The sequence below is a fragment of the Prionailurus viverrinus genome, chromosome E1 (assembly GCF_022837055.1).
Source record: "Prionailurus viverrinus isolate Anna chromosome E1, UM_Priviv_1.0, whole genome shotgun sequence".
Taxonomy (NCBI): domain Eukaryota; kingdom Metazoa; phylum Chordata; class Mammalia; order Carnivora; family Felidae; genus Prionailurus; species Prionailurus viverrinus.
This window is the reverse complement of record NC_062574.1, coordinates 10,436,805-10,459,772: the sequence shown is the minus strand read 5'-3', so window position 1 is coordinate 10,459,772 and position 22,968 is coordinate 10,436,805. Positions and strand designations below refer to the sequence as shown.

The 22,968-nt window shown below is 49.9% G+C and overlaps 1 protein-coding gene across 6 annotated transcripts; it reads left to right on the top strand.

The window, feature by feature from the left end:
* Window positions 1-29: 29 nt before the first annotated feature.
* Window positions 30-22,929, top strand: ALDH3A2 (aldehyde dehydrogenase 3 family member A2). Of its 6 annotated transcripts, none has more exons than XM_047832409.1 (12): window positions 30-167; window positions 294-455; window positions 2,798-3,029; window positions 4,577-4,662; window positions 6,270-6,478; window positions 8,080-8,197; window positions 10,030-10,171; window positions 12,152-12,318; window positions 14,000-14,099; window positions 17,670-17,905; window positions 19,040-19,163; window positions 21,215-22,929. In XM_047832409.1, exons 2-11 carry the CDS (start codon window positions 303-305, stop codon window positions 19,115-19,117), a joined length of 1,521 nt encoding a protein of 506 aa, XP_047688365.1. In that variant the 5' UTR covers window positions 30-167; window positions 294-302; the 3' UTR covers window positions 19,118-19,163; window positions 21,215-22,929. The 6 variants fall into 6 exon arrangements, 4 of the variants coding, with proteins under 4 accessions (XP_047688365.1, XP_047688367.1, XP_047688366.1 ...); XM_047832410.1 differs by having other exon boundaries at window positions 98-158; XM_047832411.1 differs by lacking the exon at window positions 19,040-19,163.
* Window positions 22,930-22,968: the final 39 nt, after the last annotated feature.

The window sequence follows — 22,968 nt, the reverse complement described above, 5'->3', positions numbered from 1 at the left end:
AGATCCCCGGAGCGGCGTCCGGCCCGCCGAGGTCACGTGGGGCGCGTCGGCCAATCGGCGCGCGGCGGCGGGTCCAGCCCAGCCCCGCCCGGCCGCTGTTGGGCAGTGGGACGCGGCGGGTGCGGAGAACGCGGCGGAGCGAGCGAGCCGGCGGGCGGGTGAGCGAGGTAGGGCTCCGGCCCGTCGCAGAGGGTCGCCGGGTGGGCGGGGAGGGGGACGGCGCCCGCCCGCCGCTGCATCCCTCCGGCCCGCCACGCCCCCGCGGCGCTGCCCGACCTCCTCTTTCCCCTTAGGACAAGGCCATGGACAGCAAGATCCAGCAGGTTCGCGACGCGTTCGCGTCCGGCCGGTCGCGCCCCCTGAGGTTCCGGCTGCAGCAGCTTGAGGCCCTGCGCAGGATGGTGCAGGAGCGCGAGAAGGACATCCTGGAGGCCATCGCCGCCGACCTGTGCAAGGTACGCGCCCCGCGGGCGGAGCCAGGACACCCGCCTACCTCTGGGGAACCGCATTTCACCGGAGCTTTTGCTGCCTTTTTTTTTTTTTAATTTATTTTTGATTATGCAAGCACTGTGGGAGTATTGTCTCCAGCAGTCGTGATAAGGCAAATTTCCATGGACTTTCCCGATCTTCTTACCTTGCAGATACAGAGAAATAAAGACACACGGGTCTTCTGGCCTCTGTTGCTCTTTTGTGAATTGCCTTTTATATTTTTGCCCGTTTTTCTGTTGCATTTATGGTTCTTTGCTTTATTATTTGTACGAATCTTTTGTATAGTGTGGATTTTGGTAATTTGTCAGCTTAGTACATTGTTTATGTTTTTCCTCGGGTCTCTTTGTTTTTGTCTTTTTTACGATTTCTTTCGTAGACAGGTTTTTTGGCTGTCGTTGCACTGAAATTTTCCTCCTTGACTTTGTGTTAGGCCAGTGTTCCTCAAACTCCAGTGTCTTGATGAGTCACTTGGGGATCTTATTAAAATGTAAGTTATGGTTCAGCAGGTCTTGGAGGGCACCTGAGAGTCTAACAAGCTCCCAAGGTGATACCATGCTTCCTGTTTGGGAACTACCCTTTTTAAAAATTTTACTGTTTTTTAATTGCAGTTTAGTTGGTATACAATATATTAGTTTGGGGTACAACACAGGTGCACGGTACAGCTTATTTCATTTAGCATAATATTCTCTAGGTCCATCCATATTGTCACAAATGGCAAGATTTCATGTTCTTTTTTTTTTTTTATGGCTGAGTAGCACTCCATAATAAATACATATGTGTGTGTGTATATGCCACATTTCCTTTATCCATTCATCTATCAGACACTTAGGTCACTTTCATGATGTGGCTGTTGTAACTAATGCTGTGAACACAGGGATGCGCGGATCTTTTTGAGTTCGTGTTTTCATTTTCTTCGGCTAAATACCCAGAAGTGGAATTCCTGGATTTTGTGGCATTTCTGTTTTTAATAGCATACACACCCTAAGATTAGCTCATAAATCTCTGTCATGTTTGGCCCAGGTGCTTTCCAGACTGCTACCTCTGTGCTGGGTCTCAGAGGGAGTGAGTTTGCATGCCGGCAGTATAAGAGCTGAGTTTTCTGTAGCCCTGCGGTTGTTAACTAACCCCATCCCAGTTAAGTCCCGCTGATCTTTAAAGCCCGAGTTATAGAGGCCCCTCTTGCTGGTGCAGGTTCCCAGGGCGAGGACACCTGACGTGCAGCTTGAAGCCCTCCCTTTTCAGGGAGGATCTCCATACCTGTGATATCCTTGCTGTTTGTGGGGCCCGGTGCCAGGGTGTGGGTTCCGTCTGGACCGCATCTCTGCCCCTCCTACCCCTCTCCGTGTTGCTTTTTTTCTTTAGGACTTTAGCTGTGGACGACGTGTCCTGTGGGTCCTTAGGTCATTCTCAGACAGTTACTGTATATGCACTTGTAGCCAGGGAGTGTCCATGGGAGGAGTTAGACCTGAGGATCCTCCTCTGCCATCTTCAACGAGAAGACCCGGAACCACTCTTTGAGTTGCAAGGTTTGGAGTAGCCTTTAGGGTGCAGATATATCAGTCTATATTTTCTAATACTGTTTTCATTTTGTTTTTACGTTTTAACGAATTCTAGGGGCAGCCAGACCATGCTCTGGCTCTGTGGGTCTCTCTCACTTCCCCCAAAGATCTTTCCCCCCAAAGATTATTTTGAGGGGTAGTAACATCAGGAGTAGCAGTAACAACAGTAACTATATAAAATTTCCTTTCTAGGACTTTTGACAGAGAGAGGAGGCTGTGATAGCAAATAAACAAGGTGACATAATTAAGATTTCAGAAAGGATCAATCAGTCTTTCTGTAAGCATGAGATACTTACGTATGTATATATGTAGGACTACTGAAGAAATATACAGAAGTTCCTTGCCCTTGAGGGATTTCAATTTGGTAGACAGAACAAACACAGAAACAATGTGAGTATGGTTATAAATCAGTGTCTAAGGGTGTAATACCAAGATATACATCAGAAGCATAATTGGTTTATGAAGGTTGATCAAGGCAGGCTAATATTGATCATGGAAATGTTTCTGAATGGGACAGTGTTTAATCCTGACTTTAAAAGGCTTGGATCAGTAAAGCAGGGTTTAGAGGGATTGAATATATTCGTGAGGGAGTTAGGAAATCCTCAGACCCTGAAGGTTACGAAAGGGATCCGAATGGCAAACCAGCTAGTCTGATAATGCCGTTTGTCACAGCAGGTGTATCTGGCCTAGCTCTTCACGGCTGGGTGTGTCTTGCTCGGGCAAGATTAACTGTGATCCTCTTATAACAGAGTGAACTCAATGCATACAGTCAGGAGGTCATTACCATTCTTGGAGAACTTGATCTCGTGCTGGAGAATCTTCCTGAATGGGTCGCTGCTAAGCCAGCTAAGAAGAATCTGTTCACCATGCTGGATGAGGCCTACATTCACTCAGAGCCCCTGGGAGTCGTACTGATTATCGGAGCCTGGAACTACCCTTTCGTTCTCACCATTCAGCCTCTGATAGGAGCCATTGCGGCAGGTCTGGCGTCAGTTTCTCTCTTCATGACCTTGGGGACGGGCTCATCCTCTCACGTGGGTTGTAAAATAAGGATAGTGTCCAATTGAATACACGTGTTTGCTTTGGTGGTTTGCCTTTGTTTACACCAGCAGTGAACCGAGAATTAGAAAATAGTATCGTATATTTCTTAGCAAGTTCCAAACAGTTTCTTAAAGTGAAATTACAACTCTCAAGGTGGGAGAGCAGGCAGGTCCTCCCGTGAGGTGGAAACAGCCCTGGGCTGTTTGGGATTGGGTATTACTGGGTCTCTCCGGGCTGAGATGAGCCATGTTGTACAAAAGGATTTTATTATTTTTAAGACTTAAAAAATAATTTTTTTTTAAATGTTTATTTACGTTTGAGAGAGAGAGACAGACACACAGAGTGCGAGAGGGGGTGGGGCAGAGAGAGGGAGACAGAATCTGAAACAGGCTCCAGGCTCTGAGCTGTCAGCACAGAGCCTGATGTGGGGCTCGAACTCACGAACCATGAGATCATGACCTGAGCCAAAGTCGACGCTTAACTGACTGAGCCACCCAGGTGCCCTGAAGGAATTTTTTTTTAATTTTTTTTTTTTCAATGATTTTATTTATTTTTGGGACAGAGAGAGACAGAGCATGAACGGGGGAGGGGCAGAGAGAGAGGGAGACACAGAATCGGAAACAGGCTCCAGGCTCTGAGCCATCAGCCCAGAGGCCGACGTGGGGCTCGAACTCACGGACCGCGAGATCGTGACCTGGCTGAAGTCGGACGCTTAACCGACTGCGCCACCCAGGCGCCCCAAGAATTTTTTTTTAAGTAATCTCTACACCCAACTTGGGGCTCAGGCTCAACAACCCCAAGATCAAGAGTCGCACACTCTATCGACCGAGCCAGGCAGGCACCCTTTTGTTATTATTTTTTAAATGGGCTCCAGAGATTTGCATGGTGACTGTTTTTTGTTTTGTTTTGTTTTGTTTCGTTTCTTAATACCCGGAAAGTGAACCTGTGAGGTTCTAAAGTCGTGAGTTGACGGGCCCATGAGTTTGGAGTTAGCCATCCATATTCCAGTGGTTTCAGTTGCCGGCCGTGGCCTCGGATGAACCATCGGATTCGGTCTGATCAGTTTCCTCATTCAGATGTGGGCCCCGGAAGTATTGCTGCCTTGAGTATACAGCAGATGCCAAGAGGTTGCTTTCTCACTTCAGCTGGATCCGGAGTGACAGCTTTAATTGATGAGGCCTGTTTGCCCAATAATTCCAAGGCAAACAGGAAAGTCTAGTCGTGAGAGGGGGAGGAAACCGAGAGAAGAGCTGGAGCAGTCAGGGAGGATGGCGGAGCCCGTCGTCAGTGACGTGAAGGGAATGAGAACCAAGGAGTTTGCACCTGAGGAAGTCAGACAGATACTCACTGAGGAACAGCAGATTTGGAGGCCAACTCAGCACCTAGCCTGGATCCCCCTCCCCGCCTCCCACGGGCACCGTTTTCATAGGTATTAAGGTTACTCAGGTATTAAATGGCACTGTCCTGCTTTTTTTTGCCTTGTTTAGGAAATGCTGTCATTATCAAGCCTTCTGAACTATGTGAAAAAACAGCCACGGTCTTGGCCAAACTCCTGCCACAGTATTTAGACCAGGTAACGGTTGTCTTGACCCACCTTCAATGTGTCCGCTCACGGAGTGGCGGGGGGGGGGGGGGGTTGCACATCGGATCTTCCTGCTGGCACGTGTCATGGATGCCTGTCGACGTGGAATCTCTGTGGAGAGGAGCCCTCATCCAGCTCTCACGGAAAGGCAGCTTCAAAATGTCAGAGCTGCAGGGCCACCTGGGTGGCTCAGTCTGTTAAGCCTTTGAGTCTTGATTTCTGCTCAGGTCGATTTCGAGGTACGTGGGTTTGAGCTCTGCACCAAGCTCTGTGCTGGGTGTGGAGGCTGCTTGGGATTCTCTCTCTCCCCCTCTCCCTCTCTCAAAATAAATACATCTAAACATTAAAAAAATTAAAAAAAATTTTTTTGTTAAAAATTATTTATTTATTTATTTATTTATTTATTTATTTAAGAAAAACATTTTTAAAAAATGTTTATTCATTTTTGAGAGACAGGGACAGAGCACCAGCAGGGGAGGGGCAGAGAGAGAGAGGGAGACACAGAATCCAAAGCAGGCTTAGAACCTGACGCGGGGCTCAAACTCAAGGGCTGTGAGATCATGACCTGAGCTGGCATCGGACGCTTAACCGACTGAGCCACCCAGGCGCCCCACCACCTTTAAAAAGAAGAAAAGAATTATTTGTTTTGAGAGTAAGCCAGCACAGGCAGGGAGAGGGGCAGAGAGAGAGGGAGAGAGAGAATCCCAAGCAGGCTGTGTGCTGCCACTGCAGAGCCTGATGCAGGGCTCGAACTCACAAACCGTGAGATCGTGACCTGAGCTGAAATCAAGAGTCGGACGCTTAACCAAGTGAGCCCCCCAGGCACCCCCACAAGCCACCTTTCGTTTTAGGTCCGTATCTCAGAATCTTTTGAGTATGTGAGTCTGTGTTCATTCCTTGCCGTCCATTCTCTGTCATTTCTCCCCCGGCTGCTGTTATGCCAGATACTCTCTTTCACAATAGCTCTTAATAACAGCACAGTGCACGTAAGGGCTCGGTCCAAAGCTGTGTGACTTCTCCCCGGTAACAAGTGAGGAAACTGAGGCTCAGAGATGTTCAGCAGGTTGCCCAGGGTCACACGAGCTAGTGAGTGACAGAGCCCAGGTGCGGTCCAGATCTGACTTCAAAAGTGAGTGCTCTCCCCCGCCGCTGCTTCGCACACCCCTCATTCAGCAGACCTTTACTTGGTTCCTGCCATGGGCTAAGCCCTGCACTGTTGGTCGGGTGAGAACGTTCAGGTTAAGACATTCAGCCGGGACCTGTCCTGCGGTCTCTGACGGCAGACTCTTCACCAAAATCTTGAGGTTGCACAGCCCACATCTCATGCATTTCCCTGGTCGAATCCAACTGTTGGCTCTCTTTGGCGTCTACCCTGCTGAGCTCAGGTGGAAAACAGTGGCCTCTCTGGTCAGTTCCACCGCAGGTTGATGGTTCTCAGATGCCATCGGACTGTGTTCTCCACTTGTCCTCTGTCCGTTCGCTCATCTGTCCTCACAGGGGGCGGTCTCCGAAGGCGACAGGTTTATGCTGAAGAAATTGCTCGTCCGAGGATAGGGCTCACGTACCCACACAAGTGCTTGCGTTTCTCCTTCTTGAAGGACCTGTATGTCGTTATCAATGGTGGCGTGGAGGAAACCACAGAGCTGCTGAAGCAGCGATTTGACCACATTCTCTATACGGGAAGCACGGCGGTGGGAAAAATCGTCATGGAGGCCGCCGCCAAGCATCTGACCCCTGTGACTCTTGAACTAGGAGGGAAGAGTCCGTGTTACGTGGACAGAGACTGTGACCTGGACGTCGCCTGCAGGTGAGGCTGTCTGGTTCCCCGGGGGGTTCCCGACAACCTGACGGGTTGATGGATCCTCTTGGCACTGAGACCCTGGACCCCCCCAGCTCTGAGAGACATCATGAGCCTACGGTGGTTGACGTCCTCAAGGGCACTGGGACTTGTTCCCAAGCTGACTCTGGTGCCACTGCCAGAAGAGCAGCGTTTCTGGACGTCGCGTGGTTGTCCTTAGGAGTTAGGAAAAAAGTTTTGTCTGGCTGTGGCAGGAGATTTAACTGTTTTGCTGGCAGATGATCCAGGAAGTAGATGAAGTCTCGTGTGTACCTAATAAAATCCTTAAATTCCCAAAAGAAAGGTTGTTGACCTCTTTAACAAGTCCCTTTGTTGACAAACTCAGGATTACTCAGACTCCTGTTTTAACCTAGAGTAACATCTTGCAGGGGCGCCTGGGTGGCTCAGTCGGTTAAGCGTCTAACTCTGGATTTTGCCTCAGGTCACGGTCTCACGGTCGTGGGATCGAGCCCCGTGCAGGGCTCTGCGCTGACAGCATAGAGCCTGCTTGGGATTCTTTCTCCCCCTCTTTCTCTGCCCTCTCTCCCACTTGGGCGTGTTCTCTCTCTCTCTCTCTCTCTCTCAAATAGAGAAAAAAGGAATACCATCCTGTCAAGCTGGGAACCAGAAAACAAAAGGTTGCAGATTCTCTCTGCTAAATCAGGTTCATCTACCAGGAAGCACCCAGACCTAGAACAGACTGCGTGTTTGGGGTGGTGTGGCTCTTTTCTCCCCTTCAGAGATGGGCAAGGACGGTTTGTAGGCAGTCAGGCCGGCCGCGTCCAGGTTGGCTTTGTAAATAGAAGTCTCCTTGCCAGAACATGAGGCCCCCAGTGAAGGTTTTGATCCATGTCTGGGCACAGCTTTCCAAAGTGGGGAGGGGGCTCCACAGAGATGCGGGTGTCTCGGAGGCTGGCTGTTGTCCTGCTTGTACCTGAACATCTTGCCACAGCGTTTAGAGCCACAACCAGAAGTGGAGTCTGTGTGGAACTCCTGTCATCCCTGATGTCCCCTTGGCTGAAGTGGGAGAAAAGGAGGGTGTGGGGGGGCTTTCTTTTCTGGAAGCAGGCCGTGGCGTCACTGCTCGTGAAGTGCTGTTTCCCATGAGCTGGCACGAGAATTTCCTTCCTCCGTAGAATGTTCTGTGTCAGTTGGAAAATGCATTCTCAGTTCCAGCCAACTGATTTAGAGATGAGTTTTACAACATTTTCATTCTCTAAATTTTTGTTAATGTTAACTTATTTTTGAGAGAGAGACAGAGTGAGAGCAGGGGAGGGGCAGAGAGAGAGAGGGAGACACAGAATCCGAAGCAGGCTCCAGGCTCTGAGCCGTCGGCACAGAGCCCGATGCGGGGCTTGAACTCACCCACCACAAGATCACGACCTGAGCCAAAGTCAGATGCTCAACCGACTGAGCCACCCAGGCGCCCCAGCATTTTGATAACTTATAAAGAGTATTAAGTAAATCTGTGAGTGCATGCTTGTTGCAGAATACTCAAACAATACAAAAGTGTGTCAAATGCATAGTAGGCTGGATTTTATGGATGTTCTGGTTTCCCCACCTCCCCCCAGGCGCATAGCATGGGGGAAGTACATGAATTGTGGTCAGACCTGCATTGCTCCTGACTACGTTCTCTGCGAACCATCCCTCCAGAATCAAATTGTGCAGAAGATTAAGGAAACCGTGAAGGTTTGTGTTTTAACACATCTGATCTCATTGGTTTCGTTGAGATAATGGAGTCAAATCAGCTCTTTGCAGGCAGCACCCCTGTTTCCCCTCCCCCCAGGGAAATTCCAGTAGCACATGTGTCTGCATTCATTTGTGGGCTTATTAAAAACGCCCCGTGCACCTTCCGCAGAAGGGTCTGCTAGTAGCCAGGTTAAGTTGGCATTTAACCCACATCAACTGCCTAGTTTTGTTGACGAAACCACGGGTTAGCTGTGGCACATGCTTTGAAAAAAAGAGTAAATAACTGTGTTTCGTGGTTTTGAGAGAATGTGGCCAGTTCTTTGAAGTGCACCCAGAGGTCCTTCGGCATATTGGCCATTGCTGATTAAGGTTATCCTTTCTTGTGTGTGAGGGGGTGTAGGGAAGACCAGTAGTTTAGAGGGGAGAGTTCATCCAGTACCTGTTGGTAGAATACTCTTGACTTGGTTATCAGTCTTTCGGGGTGTTGAAACTCAAGCTCTCTATAGAGGGAATCAGGGAATGCTGCATGGTAGTGACCTGAGCTAAGCATCAAAGAAATGTAGGATTTGGATTGGAAGCAAGGGTTGGGGTGACTGAGCTCACCCGTCGGAAGGGGTCGTTAAGCCCCCTGAGTGGAAGAAATTATTGGCACAGTCGTTGTTCACTCAACAGATGCTAACTGAGCACTGGAAGGATCAGGAACACCGAAGGGTAACACACACGATCAGGCAATGGAAAGCGTATATGCTGGGAAGTTTAGAAGAAGAATGGTGATCCAGGCACGAGGGGTGGAAGGTGTTGATGGGGGAATTGGATGTGAGAGCTAGGACTGGAGATGGGGCCAGACAAGGAGAACACGGAATGTGGGGCGGCAGTGTGGGGTTCAGGATACCTATGGCACAGAAAGCCCTTGGAGATTGAAGACGTGCTTAGCTGAGGATGGAAATGAACTCGGTTTCAGAGGAATAAGAAAGATCTCCCCTCTGCCTGCCTTGCGGGCTTTGTATTCTTAAGCGGTTCGTAACTGAGGTTCACCAGGGAGCCATTTAATTAACGAAAAGTTTCTGCTCCTCACCTTGCAAAGACTGTGACTCAGTTGGTCTGGGGTCTCGACGTGGCTCTCAGGTACAGCCGGCATTAACAGCATCGTTGGTGGCTCCGGAGTTGGGGCACAGGAACTCGCACCAGCAGGCTGCCACCCAGCCTTGAGGGCATTTGGTTGGAGGGTGGGTGAACGCTTGTTGTGATTGGAGAGCACATCGAGAGCGTTCACAAAGCCTCCAAGTGATGTGGCAATTCAGTAATTTTGTGTTTGTTTTACGTAATTGGTGCCGATCATAGGATTTCGTTTTCCTGGCACCTGTGACTGCTGGCAATACCAGTCCAGAGAAGATATAAAACAGTGCAGTAGCAGAAAGTTCAGCAAACTTTTTTCCGTAAAGCGCTAAATAGTAAATAGTTCAGGCTTTGCAGCAGGCCACGGGTTTCTGTTACAATAAGCAGGAGGAGGGTGGCCACAGTCGCATTGTAAACGAATGGGTGGCCCTGACTCAGAGCCAGACCTCCCCCTACACCCACATTCATCCCCCGGGACAGCCCCCCGGGGGTCTGCGAGGGATCACCATGAAGCCCCCAAACTATGGAGAGTCCTAGGTCTGTGCACGTGTCCTTGACCTGCCAGAAAGCTGAGACACTATTACTTGAGGGAGGAGGGTGAGGATATCAGATCAGGCCCCCCAGATCAGTTTTGGGGGCATGAGCGGGTTTTATAGTTATTAAGGAAATTGACACATGGGTCTTTTGTGGCAATTAAATGCTGTTGTTTTCGATAGGAATTTTATGGAGAAAATATAAAAGAATCCCCTGATTACGAAAGGATCATCAATCTTCGCCATTTTAAGAGGATACAGGGTTTGCTTGAAGGACAAAAGATAGCCTTTGGTGGCGAGACTGACGAGGCCACACGCTATATAGGTAATGGAAATTCACCTTTTGCTGTGGGGACGTGCGTGCAGTTTGATGGTTTTTATTGACGCTCTTTACCCATACTAAATAAGCCCTTAGATACATAACATTTAATCACAGATTATAGACTGTGGTCTGGTATACTGCTTCCTAACCCATTTCAAGAGGGTTTTACGTCTTTATAAATAACACCACCTGTGATGCACTGGCTTTTTGCCTCTACACGTTTCATCTGTTTTTTTGTTGGTTTGTTTTCCTCCCTACAACCTGTAACCTAACAACCCTGAGAAGCAAAATAGAACTCCGTGTGATTATTTCTGGATTCTGGCTGGGAAAACAACAGCACAAAGAAGGAAATCACTTAACTGCAATTTTGCAAGTAACCAGTCGCGGTTCTCTTCCAGAAATAATGTGTTGACTCGCTTTCTCAGCCTTTTGGCTAAGATCAAGTGCAGAAATAATGTGTTGATCTGTTGTGCTAGACCTTATTACTTGTGTACTCTGTTTTTGTGTTCTTTTATTCTTTGCCATGAATATGTCTTGTTGTTGACTTTTATTTTTAATTTATTTTTAATGTTTATTTTTGAGAAATTCAGAGCACAAGTGGGGGAGGGGCAGAGACAGAGGGAGACACAGAATCCGAAGCAGGCTCCCGTCTCTGAGCTGTCAGCGCAGAGCCCGATGCAGGACTCGAACTCATGAACTGCGAGATCGTGACCTGAGCTGAAGTCGGACGCTTAACCGACTGAGCCACCCAGGCACCCCATTGCTATTGAATTTTAAACATGTTGCTCTAAAAAAGCATAAGATGTTGGGGACTTACTTGGCAAAAAAAAAAAAAAGCTGCCCCAAATAGCTTTACTTATCCCGTCTTAGCAGGTCGGATGCTGCACGTCACCAGAAAACCCTAAAACCTTAAAGGACTTAAAACAATAAGGAAAAATACATTCTCTGGTCATGAGCCATCCCAAGGCGCTTCTGGCCTGTTCATTTGGTGGCTCAGTAATGGCCTCAAAACCCCCAATTCTTTCATTTTTCTGTTCTCCCATCAGCCATGGCTTTTGCCCACTCCCAGGCCAATCAGTGGCAGGAGGAAAGGTCTATCGTGATTCGCTCAACCAGTTAGGAACCTCCCCCTGACCTGACGTCAGGGTCACCTTACCTGAGCACATGGCTATGTGGAGAGTATAGACACCCAAACCGAAACGGTTCTCTGAGCCCGGGCAGCGGCGGGCACTGGGGTTGGGGTAACCGCATAGGTCCCCCTGGAAGGTGCTGGCAACAGCCGTCTTCTGCCGCATCGCCAGGATATCCTGGCAGGAAATTAGGGGGAAGCGAAGAGAGCAAGCTTGTCATTGTCGAGTGTCTTCCCTTTTCATTGGTGACCCAGCTTGTTTACAGCGTCTTTTGGAGCACTGCTTGTTGGGGACTGACCTGGTGCGGACTCCCGGACACTCTGCAAAGCGTCGTTGGCATCCATGTTGCCCTCCCTCCCTGCGTCCCTTCCCCACAGCGGATAGAACACTGAACTAAGGGAGCCTTGGCCATTTTAAATACATTCTCCTAACCTCTCTAACGGAGTTGAAATAAGGTCAACGAGATCATAGGCGTGAAAGCACTTGAATTAAGAAGTGGTGTTGATTTGATCCACAGAGGGGCTGTCTACACTCCCAAAAAGACCTGTCCACAGAAAGGTGGAAACATAACCTCCTGGTACATAGGAATATGGCTATGAACAGGGTTAAGTATGAATATACTCAGGTGTGTGGATCTTTCTCTCGGTTTGCATGGGGATCCCCTGATGCACACGCTCGGAGACACATGCACGGTTCATCCACATGCGTCCTCGGGACTCTTTTCTCAATAGCTAATACTTGGGCAGGAGTGGGAAGGGGATGGATAGGTGACCCAGCGAAACAAACGGAGGATGAGAGTTTGGCATTCCTGTCTTCTACTTTAGGATTTCATTTTGCGCATTTCTTTTCTCAGCACCGACGATCCTTACCGACGTCGATCCCGAAACCAAGGTGATGCAGGAAGAAATTTTCGGACCAATTCTTCCAATAGTGCCTGTGCGGAATGCCGATGACGCCATAAAGTTCATAAACAACCGTGAAAAGCCTCTGGCTTTCTACATCTTTTCTCATAACGAGAAGGTAAACTTTGCGGAGAACGGCTCCCTGGCAGAAGCCGCCACCGCAGACCGTGTCCCTTCTTTGCCACAAAGCAACGATGGTTTCCAGCAGAGTTCCACCAAGTGAGGCTGTAGTCGCAGCTTGCCGTCTTGGGTAATGAGGCTCTGGGGTTGTTGCTGTAACCTTTCCTATACTCCCTGGGGTTCAGCAGGAGTCTTCAGGGTTGTGTCACAAGTTCTTTGACTCGCAAACATCTCCCCTGGAATTGGAAGACTTGCGTGTTCTGCCGTTAACTCACAGGGCTTTCCTGTGTAAGAGCTTTGTCTCTCACCCCGATGGCATTCGCGGCCACTGAACTGGGCCATGTGGCGCCACGATCTCTGGCGCGGCCGTGGAAATGGTTGCAAAACCTCACACTTCCGTCTTTCCAGCGGTATCCCTTTGTTGTTCGAGCGATGGAACCATACCAGCCCAGGGAGCGCGTCATACCGTAGCCAGGGCAAAGCACTGGGCAGCCGCTTTGCTGCGGGGCCTGTTCGTTTGCATCGGAAGGGGACTGGCTCTTGCAGAGGGACAGTGGCCTCAAGGTGGGCAAGTAGGTTCGAGCCCTCTGGAGAAGAGGGAAATCTAGAAAGGGGAGATGGGGATCGGTCAAGGTCTGAGGAGTTCACAGACCACACGTTTTCAGGAGAGCCTCTCATGGCAGCTTCTAGAGCCTGCTGTGCCGCGGAGATGAAGCTTTGTGAAGTGAGATCAGATGCATGGGGCTCAATACAAAATGGGTTATCGACGACGGTCATGACGTTTTAAAGGACCGTAGGTAATGTGGATAGGAACCTTGAAGCAGAAAGTCTGCCGGTCAGGGTGCAGGTCAGTGAGATGCTCTTCCCACAATGGGGTCACCTGTGGTGACCACAGGCCACTGTGACATTCATTCTAGAACTCTCAAGCGCTTGTTGGTGAGCTTCACCTAGGCAGCGAGGCGAAATTTCCCAGTTAGGTGTCATCATGCCTGTTCTGGTCTCAGGCCAACCATTTCTTCAAAACTAGAATGTCAGCTCTTTGCAATTCCCAAAACTAGAATGTCAGCTCTTTGCAATTCCCAAAAACTGAACAGCATCTATTAATTGTATGCCATGATTTAGAACAGAGATAGGGAAATCTTACCAATGTTTAGCAACCAGATATGTAGTCTGAACGGTCCTTTCTTTTTTTTCATTTTTTTAAAAAATTTATTTATCTTTGAAGGGAGGGGAGGGACAGGGAGAGGGAGACAGGATCCGAAGCAGGCTCCACGCTGTGAGCACAGAGCCTGACGCAGGGCCTGAACCCACGAACCGTGAGATCATGACCCAGGCCGAAATTAAGAGTCGGCCGCTTAACCAACTGAGCCACCCGGGCGCCCCCAGACTGTCCCTTCTAAACGGAGACTTTTGTGGCTACGTTGGGTAGTCCTGCTCTGGGCAGTGATGGAGTGAGCACGACTGGTTCAGTGCTGCCTCCCTCGAAGGACGAGACGTGCATCTAAGAAGTTAAGATACTGATCACACGTTTCCTAAATTGAACAGCCCGTTAAGTTGTTTACATCTTATGGAACGTTTGGCACAGTGTCCCAAACCCGAGTAGTCGTGCCAGCGCGTGAAGTCAGCAAGTGCAGGTCCCCCAGAGGCTGCTGACCCGGAGCCTTTGTTCTGTTCCACAGCTCATCAGACGGATGATTGACAGCACGTCCAGCGGTGGCGTCACGGCCAACGACGTCATCATGCACTTCACGCTCAGTTCTTTACCCTTTGGAGGAGTGGGTGAGTGTTCCTCTCTGCCCTCCATGGCGTAGATTGCAAATCGAATCATCTGCCCAGGCGGTCTGGGGTCCCCGCTCGATGGTGTTCTCCTGAGGGACGCCACCCTGCCAGGCCCCCTGCTGAGGGGTGACTGTGTGTCCTGTCACCCATTTCCATCCTTAGCACCCACCACAGTCTGGAACTGTTCTGCTCCTTTTGTCGACTTACTTGTATGTTGGTTCTTACTCAGTTATTGTCCTTTCCCTAGACTTAGGGGATTTTTTTTTGGCCGGAAGTCAGGTCTCAAATTAATTGATAAGGTTCCCCTGTCTTTTTTTTTTTTTTTAATGTTTATTTAAATTAAAAACAATTTTTTTAGTGTTTTGATTTATTTTTGAGAAAGAGAGACAGAGTGTGAATGTGGGAGGGGCAGAGGGAGAGGGAGACACAGAATCCAAAGCAGGCTCCGGGCTCCGAGCTGTCAGCACAGAGCCCGACGCGGGGCTCGAACTCCTGGATGGCGACATCATGACCTGAGCCAAAGTCGGACGCTTAACCGACTGAGCCACCCAGGCGCCCCTCCATCTGTCTTTTTCAAGATGAGGTCGTGAATGACAGGTTCCGAATGCCAAGGGCAGGCACCATTCTGGGGTTTCTGATGTCCGTTTGCTGTCTGCTCAGGGTGGCATTAAGTAGTCCTCAGTCCCCACCTGCACTGCTCCCCAAGCCCCTGGTGTGGGGACTAGCCTCTCCTCAAATTGTCTCGTGATTTGAGAAGAGCACGAGATGTCGTGTGTTCTAGAGAAGACGGGCAGGAAGTATTCCTAGTGAAGCTCCGTGGACACATGCCCTTTGGGCTGTGACCCGCCTGCCTCTTTGATGCCAGAGATGACGGCTCAACTCTGTATCTTTCCTTCAGGAGCTAGGTGGTAGGCCTCTCTAATAGGTCATCGAAGAATCACAAATAACGAGCGCATAGGAACTCTCGTAATAAAAAGCAGACAACAAAAGCTACCGTCTCGAAAGCTCTGCTGTGTTCTGTCCCTCTGTAAGAGCAGAAGTGAAGTCGTCCCTGGGAATGAAAGGGCTCGTCTTAGCAGGACTACCTGTTCCCAGTCGAGGCCAGCTCCTCCCGTGGCCTGCTTCCGCCGCAGGCCACGTGTCCCTTCCTAGGAGGCGAAGGAATCGGCAGTACCCAGCGCAAGGCCGGCATACGCGAGGGGCGAGTGGGCAGAGGCCGGGTCAGGGGTCCGGGCTGGCGCGAGTGGTGGCTTGGACTTGGGTGGTTGGGGAAAGGGGCTGAGTGGATCCGGGGACTCGGGCAACAGGATTTGCCTGATGGATTGAGTATGTCGTAGGGGGAGGTGGTGAAGGAAAGGAAGGGTAGCCTGGAGGACCGGGGCTGCCGTGATTCCAGTTTTACTGCCCAGATTCTTAGAGGATTCACTCCGACTCCAGTCTCCCGTTCCTCAGGACCCCAGGGGGTCCTGGTTCCCACCGAAGACTCTCGTTGTTCCACCCGGAGTCACTGATGCCTCCCGAGTGCAAGTCGAGTGACGTCTGTTCAGTCCCAACTTGACTACGTGGCATTCAGTGTCATTGATCATACCCTCTTCTTTACAATGAAACAAACCCTTCCTCCTGTTAAATACAAAAGGAATACAGGCTTCTCTCGTTTTTTTTTTTTTTTTTAAATTTTTAAATTTTTAATTTTTTTTAAAGTTTATTTACTTTTGAGAGAGAGACAGAGTGAGAGGAGGAGGGGGCAGAGAGAGAGGGAGGGAGAGAGAATCCCAAGGAGGCTCCACATTGTCAGCACGGAGCCCCTTGTGGGGCTTGAACTCACGAACCGCAAGATCATGTCCCGAGCCCCAGGAATATAGGCTTCTTAAGAAAAGAGAGAAGACCCCAAAGAATAAATACTTAGATTTTCTATACCCCACTATTTAGAGATAACCTTTGGGGCGCCTGGGTGGCTCAGTGGGTTAAGCGTCCGACTCTTAGTTTCAGCTCAGGTCTTGATCTCACAGTTTCATGAGTTCAGGTCCCACATCCAGCTCTGCACGTTCCTCACAGATCCTGCTTGGGATTCTCTTTCTCTCTCTGCCCCTCCCCCACTCGTACCCCCACAAGCGCGATCTCTCTCTCTCTCAAACTTAAAAAAAAAATAGTGTTTATGCCTGTATGTTTATGCCCATTCTGTAGTGTTTTATTTGTTTTGGCCCTTTTCCCCTTAAAACCTGTATTACTTTTAGAATTGGGAGAAAAAAGCATTTCACTTTCTAAGCCTTTGTAACACAGCAGTTATACTCTTAGACCTCTTCCCTAAGGAAATAATGAGAAACTGCACAAAAATAGATCAGAATCATCACACAAAAAGTGTGGAATCCTGAGACCCTAAGGCGGCATCCGTAGGCTGGAACAGCATGCAGTTACTAACTCGTGACGCACAAACATACCGATGTGAGAAAATGTCACACGGTGTTGTCACAAACCGCGAGATCATGACCTGAGCTGAAACTCAGAGTCAGATGCTGAACCGACTGAGCCCCCCAGGCGCCCCCCAGGCACAAACACTATTAACACATTGACGGTTTCGAGTTTTCTTTAAAAATGCATCTCGTTTGACGTATATTGCCAGACTTCTCCGCAGCTTTGGTTGCCCCTAAATGACGTCCCAGCAGCCTGCAAAGTACCAGTAAAGTGCTTCATGGCCCCGTTCGCCTGTGCCTTATACCCTCGTGGCATACGCACGTAGCTGCCACCCAGCACCCACGATAAGGATGTGAAAACCGTCACAGGGCATGGCTTTTTAAGAAGGCAGAGGTTTACGCTTGCGTATTCTCTCTCACCCGGCAGCGGGAACCCTGTCATCCTGCCTTGGTTACCTTGTTGCATCTTTGAGGACATTAGTGGGTGAATAAGAGCTGTGGGTACCTAGAGCCACATAGAACAGAAGGAAAGAGGACACAGTGCCGAAGAGTCCAGCTGACCTGGACTCAGCGTTCTGGCTTTGCATTCCCCACCTTGGGCAGGTTACCTGACCGGCCCAGCTCCCTTTCCCTGCCTGGAACTGGGGGCAATGGTGACTTTGTACAGCGGGGTTGTGGCGGGAACGAACACAGTGTGGTCTTTGGTATCAGTGACAGCCACTGCCGGAGAGCGGCAGGTCCTGGCTCGACTCCTGGGAAGCGTCCTGTTTTGTCTTGTTGTTAATGTTTATTTTGTTTTGAGAGAGAGCGTGAGCGGGGTCGGAACAGAGAGAGGGGGACAGAGAGAGAACCCCAAGTGGGCTCTGTACCATCAGCACAGAGCCTGACGCCAGGCTCGATCCCACGAACCGCGACATCATAACCTGAGCCGAAACCGAGTCGGACGCTCAACCAGCTGAGCCACCCTGGCGCCCCGGAAAGCGGCCTGTCTGACAGGGAGGTTCACCTTGCTGGGGGTCCTGGGGGCGCTGGGAGCAATTTCCCGGAAGAGCCACTCACTGAGAAGCGAGAGGGGGGCATCCCCGGCGGCAGGAGCTTTGTGGCTTTCTTGTGGGCTGTGTCACCTCCAGTGGAGCCTGTTTTGCTTCCTCTCTTTCAGGTTCCAGTGGGATGGGCGCTTACCACGGCAAACATAGTTTTGATACTTTCTCGCATCAACGTCCCTGCTTACTGAAAACTTTAAAGAGGGAAGGTGCTAACAAGCTCAGGTACCCTCCCAACAGCCAGTCAAAGGTGGATTGGGCCAAATTTTTCCTCCTGAAACGCTTCAACAAAGGAAAGCTCGGTCTCCTGTTACTTGCTTTCCTGGGCATCGTGGTGGCTGTGCTTGTCAAGGTAAGTCCCCACCTCTCTGGTCCCACATGGCTGCCAGATGCACGTCTTCTGTCTCAGGAGTTCCTCTGATTGTAGAAATCCGACTCCGTCTCTTAAATTAACCTTGAGTCTGGGACAGGGTCCGCGAACTCACAGCCTGCCGGCCCGTCTTGCCAGGGGAACAGCCACAACCCCTCACTGACTCGTTGTAGCGAGAGTTGAGTCCTTGGGACAGGTGGCTGTGTGGCTCGCAGAACCTAAATGATTCCAGAAGTGTGCCGACCTCTGGTTTAAGAGTGTAAGGCTCCGTAGGGGCGCCTGGGTGGCTCAGTCGGTTGAGTGTCTGACTTCGGCTTGGGTCACGATCTCGCAGTTCGTGAGTTCGAGCCCCGCGTCAGGCTCTGTGCTGACAGCTCAGAGCCTGGAGCCTGTTTCTGACTCTGTCTCTCTGTCTCTCTGTCTCTCTGTCTCTCTGTCTCTCTGTCTCTGCCCCTCCCCTGCTTGTGCTCTGTCTCTCTCAAAGATAAATTAATAATAATTTAAAAAAAAGAGTTTAAGGCCCCGTAGAACTTGTCACATTCTGAGCTGTTCAGCCCTCTGATCCTTCTGCCTCCCGTATGTCCGTGTCAGTCGTGTTCTCGAGTGTGCCTGGGGTCAGCAGGCCGTGGAGACAAAGGAGAGAATGGCACAGTGGGCAATAGCAGTGGTAGGACAACTTTGGCGAGCGAGGCGTAGAATGTGTTTCCTCCAAAGTTAACTCTGCCACATACATTCTGTCTTTGGCGATTAGTTATCGTAGACGCGGGCTCACCGCCTGGCCCTCCTGAGAGCTGGTGTCCCGAGGCGGTCCGCATATCCTTGGGCTGAGGGAACAGAGCCAGGATTTTGGAAGTTAAGGTGGAGTAGGGCAGGGCGACCGTGTCCCTGGAGCCCTCGGCCAGCCAGCTGACGAGATGCGTTGAAAATAGCGGCAACACTCGTGGTCAGCAGCCTCGGAAAAGCGGCGAGATTCGAGCGCTGAATAGAAGGTGGCTTGTTCACGTCTGTGTTTCTGTTTCAAGGTCAAAAAGGGGGTTGGCTTGTCTTAAACGAGTGTCACAGCTTTGGTGGAACTGGAAGTACCAGTTGCATTTGAAATCGTTTGGGTTTTCTCAGAAATACCAAGCTGTGCTGAGGAGAAAGGCCCTGTTGATTTTTCTGGCAGTTCAGACTCTGTCGTCCAGTAAGCAGTGATGAGAGCCGCAGAACTCAGGACCCAGCTCTGTCTGTTAAGAGTGAGGTAGGAACTGCTTGTTTTCTCTCTCTGTAAAGTGGGCCAGGCGGGGGTATGTTTTCTTCTAGTGGTTTCTGTATAGCTAGAGGCTTAGGGGTTATCGAACCAGCGTTTCACCTCTCTGTCTCCAGACATTTTGGAGCCTGGCCCAGCATCTCAGGGCATCAAAACTTACCCATACCGTTGAAAGGGCGGGGGTGGTTTGCGGGGATCTTAAAAAACGTGTGGAGGTAACGTGGCCCTGCTGCGTCTAGACGAAGCATGCATCATTTCTAGAAGAGGAGTCACGTGAGCTCCTCCCTGCTCCTCCCCATCTACTCAGCTCTCCCAGAGGACGTGCCCACTGACCAGCTCAGATCTGTAAGAAGCACACGGACACAGTGAACGCTCTGTTTTATAATTTGAGGCTTATCTTCTAAAACTCTCCGAGTCCCGTTTGGTTCTGCGTTGTTTCGGTGTTTAACAAGAAGTTTGGCTTTAGAATTCATGGTGGCAGACTGAGCGAATCAAAACATTGTGTGCAGCTGGGAGGCTTTCTGTTCCTGCCTCCGCATCGTCCTGAGGTCTCAGGTGTGCTCGGCTCTCTGGCCCTTACCTGTCTGTCATCTCTGATCCCAGGACATCAGTCCCCAGCCTGACACACACCTTCTTCCTGGGGATGGAACTTCGTAGCGCCGTGGCAAATTCGTACGTAGGCTGACTGTGCTCCCCCTCTAACCCAGGAAGGTTCCCACTGCCGCAGCGCGCTGGGCCAGGCAGGCGGGGGCAGGCCGGGTAGCCCGCGTGAACTCCCAAAAGGGTTTGGCGGACAAGCCTCTCTCTGATAAGATCTAGAGAGGCAGCAGTGTGTAAAAACATGGAACCTGGTAACAAGAAAATGTGGCTTTAATTCCTGGTTCTGAGATCAACAGATTTCTGACTCTGAGCAAGGCCTTTTCTGAGCCCGCCTTGGGGCCTCGCTTGGCTTGCTCGTCTCTAGGACAAGGGCAGCCTACAGCGATCTCCCAGGGCGCTCCTCAGTTCCCATTGCCGTGAGCTGACATGTTCGTGGTCCACACCGCTTTGGATTCAGTGTGAGACCGCTCAGGATCTGGCTTTCTTTCCCTCTTTGCTGCTTCCCTCTGCTTCTCTCTGAGCCTCTCTGTTCTCTTTCTCAAATCACCTCTTATTTCAAGTAAGTGATTCTAAGCTCAAATTGTGCTTTTGTTTGAGGAGTCTTTATTTATTGCAACCGCAGCCATTTTTTTCTGAAACGGCTTTTCTGCACTTTGTGATTCTGTTACATGCTTGGATGTGATTTCATTAACTCTCTTTACCACAGTGAGGATGGTCTTGGAACATTTTTAAATGGGAGATTGAAAGGAGTGATTATTAGTCTAAAGGGAACAGGTCAGTCTCAGAGTGGAAAGGAGTGTTCCGAAAACATTTAAAAGATGTGTGTGTGTGTGTGTGTGTGTGTGTGTGTGTCTACACGTCTACACAAAGTAAAGTTCCTATAAAGCTTAAGCCACCAAAAGCCTTGCAGGAGGTATGGGTGTTAAAACGTTGAAAAGCATAGAAGGTTTAAAATTGATAGATGTCATTAGGCCCTTGAAAATGAACTATGACAAACTCTTGAGACGGCTGCCAGAACTCCTTCGGGCTCAGTAGGTATGGATTCTATTCAATACTACTTTGGACTTTAGAAACAAAAGTGTTGATCCATTTTCAGACTTCACGTAGAGACTTCAGCTCCCCACGCACAACAGGAGGATAGTAAATGAGTATTTTCCACTCCTGTGTCAACGCTGCTGTCGTCTCACTGATAACAGACAACACTGCCTCCGTCGCCACCTTGTTGCTGTCGCTTTGCAGGGAAGGCCCTAATCTTTTATCAGCCCAGACTGCACTTACCTTCTTAGGGACACAGGGACCTTTTGTATACAGCACATTCAAGCATCTCTTAAAATAGCAGGCATTTGATAGAGTCCCAATACTGAGTTCGTGTTCCAGGGCTGGTTGCGTGGGGGTTTTAAGCCAGCAGCAGAGTAACCTGGCTTCCTTTCTCCTCTCTCTAGGCGGGATACTACTGAAGAAAGATCCTGTTCAACCTCCTAGTTGCCTGTACTGAATTATGCCTCTCTTAAATAGTTAACGAACCAGTCATTTTAAAATCCTGCCAAAAATAGGAAGGAAATACGCAAATGCACCCTAATCAAGCCTGCAAGTCATTGCCACTCACCATTAATAAAACTTCCCGTTTCATCTGACCCCCCCAGCCTTCCCCACTGTGGGGGTACACTCAGAGAACGTCTTTTTACGTTGTGTTCCTCAGCTTGTGGTGGGGGGCGGGGTGGGGGCGGAGAAGGTACTAGGCTGACTCCCAGGGAGATGTAAAAGGAGTCTCTGAACCCGTTGAGTGACTTGTTACTCCAGTTCATGGGACACAGGACCCCCCCACCCTCCCGCCTTCCGCCATCACTCTGTGAAGCTTCCAGGGGGCTCCTCCCTGCCCGGGGTTATCAACAGCCCTCTGCAGCCCGCAGAGGTGAGGAAAGATCTTCCCAGCCCTCCTGTCAAACGTGCTGTCTGACCAGTGGTCTTCCTCCTTTCCCGTCCATTCTCCACCCTCTCTTGTATTTGGTTTGTGACAGTCTTTTGTGGCCATCCGCAGATGCCTTCTGTAACTAACGCCACGCAAGACTTCCCGCAGATCCCAGGGCTTCCAGGGAAGACAGTTGCCAATTTCCATGCAAGTACCACCCATCATTCTTACTGGGCAGGAGTTGTAGAATTCTGCATCTTATAAAACCTAACTGGCACTTTTATTATGCTGTAATAAAATTACTTACAACAACACTTATTCTCAGGGGCGCCTGGGTGGCTCAGTCGGTTGGGCGTCTGCAGCACAGGTCACAATTTCGCAGTTTGTGAGTTCGAGCCCCGTGTCGGGCCCTGTGCTGACAGCTCAGAGCCTGGAGCCTACTTTACATTCTGTGTCTCCCTCTCTGTCCCTCCCCAACTCATGCTCTCTCAAAAATAAATAAATGTTGGGAAAAAAAAAGCAACTCTCAGGATCTTAAAAGTTTCAAGTCAGTGGATCTTCAAGGACAGATCTTTTAAGTTTATTTCTGTAGCACAATGCAAATAAATTTCACTTTTTTAAACTTCAGAGAGATCCCTTTTTGAATAAATTCAGCCTTCTGGACTTAACGTGGAAAGCCATTTCCTGTCACGGGCCAGAGGCCTTGGATATTCTGGACTGTGGAGCTTGAGAGCCTCAGGGGGGCTGATGGTGGAACATTTGGAGAAAGGACTGTGTAAGCCACGGCGTCCCGCTGGAAGAGAAGGGGACAGAGGACACAGGAAGGGGATCTCCTGAGCATGGCTGAGACCTGAGGGACTTCAGCCAGGGTGGGAAGGAGCCCTGTGGAATGCAGCCTCCCTGCCAAGCATTGGTGACTCCTGGCTACGGTGCCTCCACCCTCCCTGCCCTCCCCCCACCCACACGTGAGAGAATGTAATTCACTTTAGAGAACGTGTAATCAGCTGCCTTGAATGAGTCTGTCCCAGGGAGGCTGTCTGAAGTTCACTGTCTTCATCACAGGATGCAGTGTCAATCACTAGGCTAGTTTAAGATGTCAGGATAATCGGTCACAAAATACCTTAGACAAAATTTCAATACGGAGCTTTCGTTTAGCACATTAAATTGTGCCCTGTGATTTCTAGTTACGCTAAATCACTGGCTTGTCTGATACTATGTTCTGCTGCAAAATAAATACGTCGTATTTGATAAAAGTGGCATGAATTTTAAGATTCCTAGTGGGGAACC